At 42.8% G+C, this 5,212-nt stretch overlaps 1 protein-coding gene across 1 annotated transcript in view; it reads right to left on the bottom strand.

Moving 5' to 3' along the window:
• ctps1b (CTP synthase 1b) overlaps positions 1-4,895 on the bottom strand; it is a 12,269-nt gene extending 7,374 nt beyond the window's left edge. Inside the window, exons 1-8 of the mRNA XM_086114117.1 lie at positions 4,760-4,895; positions 3,102-3,282; positions 2,808-2,978; positions 2,016-2,116; positions 1,340-1,456; positions 401-484; positions 231-311; positions 1-148 (exon numbers count right to left, since the gene is read on the bottom strand). The exon at positions 1-148 is cut by the window's left edge and continues 4 nt beyond it. Coding sequence (XP_085970243.1) covers positions 1-148; positions 231-311; positions 401-484; positions 1,340-1,456; positions 2,016-2,116; positions 2,808-2,978; positions 3,102-3,282; positions 4,760-4,774 — 898 coding nt within the window. The 5' untranslated portion in view covers positions 4,775-4,895. The remainder of the gene's footprint in view (positions 149-230; positions 312-400; positions 485-1,339; positions 1,457-2,015; positions 2,117-2,807; positions 2,979-3,101; positions 3,283-4,759) is intronic.
• Positions 4,896-5,212: the final 317 nt, after the last annotated feature.

Here is a 5,212-nt window from a genome sequence, read left to right as displayed (position 1 = left end):
CGGCCATCTCCTTCCATTTGGAGAGCATCTTCCTGGGCCTCATCTCCACGGGCAGGTTGAGCCTGTGGCAGAAGTAGCTGACAACGCCCTGGTCCTCCAGCAGCAGAGGCACTCGGTACACCGAAGTCACGTCATGGACACAGATCACCTGCAAGAACGAACTGTTTATCGATTGACGTGCTGCCGAAATTCCGTACAATAACTGGCGCGAAAGATCCGCCTTTTATCACCTGCGTGGGCTCCACGTGACAAAACATGGAGATCTTCTCCTTCACCGCCGTTTCCAAGGGCGTTGCGCAGCGGCACATGATCTGAAGCACAGATTGGACTTTTCTTTTTGCACGTGTATCCAGTTTTGACAGCATCGATTTGTCTCGGTGCTCGTATTTTTTTGCCTCACCAGGTCGGGAGACAAGCCGAGGCCTCTGAGCTCCCGCACGCTGTTTTGTGTCGGCTTGGTTTTCTGCTCTCCTGTCGTGTTTGGCTGGAGAGAAAAACAAAGGCCTTTAAGGGGGGGGGCTCATAAAATTAAATACTTTTGCGCTACAAATATCAATTCATGCTTTTTTTCCACAACCAATGCTGTATTAAAACAAATTTGTTTTGTAAAACATGGGTTTATTCCTGTTTGGCACCCCCGGCCCCCCTTCCCATTTAACAAGCCACAATTATTCAGTCAGATCTCGGAAACACGGTGCAGGTCCTTTAATCATAGTTATTATTGAATATATTTACCAGTGACATTTTGAGTCGGCTTTTCAGATGGATTTTATTTATTAAAAACCAAGTGTCCCAATTATTCAACCTCTTGTCGTTCCGCACTGCATTTCAAAAAAGTTTTAATATACAGTCAAACCTCGGTTTTCGAACGTCTCTGTTATTGACCAAATCGGTTTTCGACCAAAACTTTCGAGTTTTTTATGCCTCGGATGACGACCGAATTTCGGTTCTCGAACAAACTGAGCACACTTGAATGCGTCACTTGACTCCTCTCGCCTTCCTTACTCAAGGAAGTGACGCTTCCTCAGGTAGACGAGGAAGTGACGCTTCCTCGTGTAGCGTTCCATTGTGAACAGACGTGTTCAATAAAGTATTTTTTTTTTAAAAGAGTGTGGTTTCGGTTTTCGAACAGCCTTCTGGAACGGATTGTGGTCGAAAACCGAGGTATGACTGTATTTTTGTTAATTGGCAAATCATGAAAAATCTGAAATGGAGTCTTGAACCTTCATTTTTAAATGTACGCGAAAATAACAATGACGCACTTGTCGGAAGCCTTTTCTGAAGGGTTTGAAGAAGAGTGAAACAGCAGCGAGGGAGGGGGTGGGGTGTAATCACTCACCTGCGGCACGAGGCTCACGTGGATGTTGCAGAAGTTCTCCCTCTTCACCTTGAATTGAAACTGCCTGAAGGCCTCAATGAACGGCATGCTCTCGATGTCTCCCACCGTGCCCCCCAGCTGCGGACACCGCACACCGGCTTTAGGGCGCATTGCATCATCGTGACAGGGCCGAGATCGATTTTGAGGTTCAACATTTTCATCAGATGGCATCATGTGTCTCGAAATGTATTTTGACATCACTTTAAATGTCTTCACTCTGGCCCATCAGTTTTTTGACATATTGTCATTTTTGTCAGTTTGTTTCACCCGTAAAATCTTGCGCACTACAGAGGTGATTTTGCGTGTGTGTGTGTGTGTGTGTGTGTGTGTGTGTGTGTGTGTGTGTGATAAACAACCGAGAGCACAAGACGATATCTTCAAGATGAACCGACCGCAATTGCGCTTCGTTTTGGACTGAAGACATTGAGTAATAGTCACAGCCGGCTGTGCACACCCAACCGTGCAGCAGATCGCCGACAGATGCGCGCGCTTCACCGCCTCAGGCAACGCACCAAAGCAAAACATTCAGTCCTCTTTCGCCACAACATGTGGCTTCGTATTTTTACTCACACAGCACTTTTTATTTTTTTTAAACCCAGTTTAGGCCACAAAGTGTATAAAAGCCAAGCCAACTGACCTCTATGACACAAACTTGAGGCTCGACGCCATCCCCGTCCACGGAAACCTTGGCCTGATTCATCACCCACTCCTGGATCGCATCGGTGATGTGAGGAACCACTGGACGGGGTGGAAAAGACACAATTCTAAGGTTTGCATGCCCACTGATATGGGCATTAAAAATAAATGCATTGTTATTGTGGTCTATTTTAAACAATATAATGGCTTTAGAATCCTTTATTTATTTATTTATTTTAGCTATTTGCGTGATTACTACATTGAACGATCTTTGGGTTGAAATATAGATCTTTTTTTTTCCAATTGTAAGCATAATATTTAAAAATTTATCATTTTCAGTACTTGAAAAAAATATACACTTTTTCAACTGTAACTACATGAATGTTCCATTAAGCATCCTATGTATCTTTATAAAGTTAATCCATTTTCATGTATGCATTTATTTCACGTAAAATCGTTTTCTTTCTTTTAAACACAAAATATTTAATGACAATTAATGGACTTTATAAAAGACTGCTGTGTAAATATACGGTAGCACATTAGCGCTGAGTGGGGTAAAAATACGTCGTCTGAATTCCAAATTTAAAGCTTTGTTCGTTCCCCACCAAACATTAAACATTATAATTCATATTTCAAGCTCCCTAAATAAAAGTAGCCGAGTCAACTGGTATCATGACATGGCTGCTTTACGTCTAAATGCACAATAAGGGCTCATTTAAACAAATGACAGCAATGGTTAAACTAAATAAACAAACAAAAAGGCTCCAAAGCTACATTATTAGCGGTTTCTCACCTTGCACGGTCTTGCCCAGGTAGTCTCCTCTCCTCTCCTTGTTGATGACCGACTGGTAGATCTTCCCCGTGGTCAGGTTGTTGTCCCTCGTCAGGCGGATATCCAGGAAACGCTCGTAGTTGCCCAAGTCCAGATCCACCTCACCGCCATCATCCAGCACAAAAACCTCACCTATATGCACACGGAGAATGCACTAGTGTGGCTCTTCGAACAAAAGTAGCATCCATCTTGTCAAATATTAACCACGCGGCACGAAACTAGGCTCTAAGTAACCGAGACGTCCGGTTGACTGACCATGCTCATAAGGCGAGAAAGTGCCGGCGTCTATGTTGATGTACGGGTCAATTTTGATGGCTGTGACGTGAAGGCCGCATGACTTGAGGAGCGTGCCCACGCTGCTGGCGATGATGCCCTTGCCGATGCCGGAAATCACACCGCCGGTGACTAGGATGTACTTCATAGTGGCATAGGAGATCTGGACGGAGAGCACACATGGTATCGACGGTCAACGTTTGACAAAAGCACTTCAAACGGAGATGAGCGTAAAGTATCAACACCATACATCCAACATGTACTCAATCATGAACTCATGTGACATAAATGGACTGTAGTCAGGGGTTTAATTATTCAACCCAAACAAGCCACCTTCACATTAATCTCATCATGAGTATACAAGCCAAAATAACAAGCTAGAATGGGCAAACAAATATACACACGGGCACTTCACACAAGTCATTGAACTCACCCTTTTGGTATTTGATGACAAAAATGAATGTTGGGCAATGTAAGCAAATTGTAATGGCAGTAGTAGAGTACACAGGCTATCACGTAGTAGTAAGTAGATGCATCAGGGGAGAAGCAGAACTATACTTTCAGTTTCACTTGGGACTGTGCACAACATGCATTCAAGGACTGTCAACAAAACAAACACATATGGGGTATTCGTTTCAAATGATTAAACCTAACCCCAAGATTCAACTAGATGGTTACAAAGTAATACGTTCATGTCTTTGAACAAAAACAAAAAAATAGAGAATGGACAAGATTGTTAGGGAATAATGTGAAATAAATCTGCCCTTTCAATCTACGGAATCAAGAATTTTCTCTGTAGAGTCAGTTTTCTCCGCAGGATCAATACATTTTTTCTCTTCTTTGTAGATTCCTTGGGGCATTGTTTAACCGTGTGATGATCACTGTTGGTCAGATGACTTCGAAAGGGACAGTAGTTTTACTTTATTTTTGTTTTTACTATGCTTGAGTTACATTCGCTTGCATACAGTGCAGCACACACGCAAACAAACAATATTCTCGTGACTCTGGGTTAAGGCTTGACTGTGTTGACCGTTTATGGATATTTCAACCATCATTCTTAATCTCTAAAAAATATGCGGCACTTCATCAGGGGTGCCCAGATGCGGTCCTCGAAAGTTTGTTTATTGAACATATAAAACATACAATACAATAATAAATTGACAAAAGTCAAAGCTCCATAAGCAGCCCGTTTTCGATGTCTCCCTCCGCCGCCAAAACACCTGATTCAAATGATCAGGAGCCTTACGAGGCTGCCTTCTGCAAAGATTGCTGATGCAGGAGGTAAACTTGTAAAACAGGCTGGATAAGGGCTCTCGCGGACGCACTTGGGCATCATTGTACTACGTGTACGAAGACGTCGTTCAAGCATGGCCTATTTTGAACGCACGGAAATGAAATGGCGGGAGTTTGACTTAGTTTAACGGCTGTTCCGCACTTTTGCAACGCAGGCACGCCGGTAAGTCATTCACGATTTGGTCTTCATTTCTAAACGCTAATGGACTCTATTTTAATTACTGTGATCTTACGGCAATGAATTCAAACTCAAATTACGTTAGCTTGCTAGTGGGAAGCGCTCATTGTCAAAAGATTTGAGGCGTTCGCACGTCAACGTGTGCGCAAATCAACGTCAGCATACTTACCAAGCGACTACACATCAACAGTCGTGTGGAGTCGAATGGATGCGATGCGTTTATCTGCGTTATTGGAGCCTTTTGGTGTGTATCCGAGGGCTGTTTTGCACGCTGACAACAACACGTGCAGGACAAGCTGACTTTCCTGGACGTTCTTCTTCGACTACACTTCCCACCGACTTTCAGGACTTTCTTTACGATGCTGCCCCCTACAGATTAGTATTTTTTTCTTGTTTTGTTATTGAGACTAAATTAAACAATGACAAACACACAAATGTATAACAAAATTTATAAACACAAATGCAACACAAGAAATAAGCATAAAAAGGCACGGTAAACTTTCATCCGAGGTTAACAAAAGAAAACTCACTAAAAAACTCAAGAAACGCTTTTATTGTTCCACTTGTGAAAGGAGACATTGATTCTATCCTCGCTTATGTACAACTGCTTAGAACGACAATG

This window comes from Hippocampus guttulatus, chromosome 6, assembly GCF_054856545.1.
Source record: "Hippocampus guttulatus isolate MCC_2025c chromosome 6, RoL_Hgut_1.0, whole genome shotgun sequence".
In the NCBI taxonomy this organism is placed as follows: domain Eukaryota; kingdom Metazoa; phylum Chordata; class Actinopteri; order Syngnathiformes; family Syngnathidae; genus Hippocampus; species Hippocampus guttulatus.
Note: the sequence above shows the minus strand (reverse complement) of the source record. Positions and strands in the feature narration are given on the sequence as shown.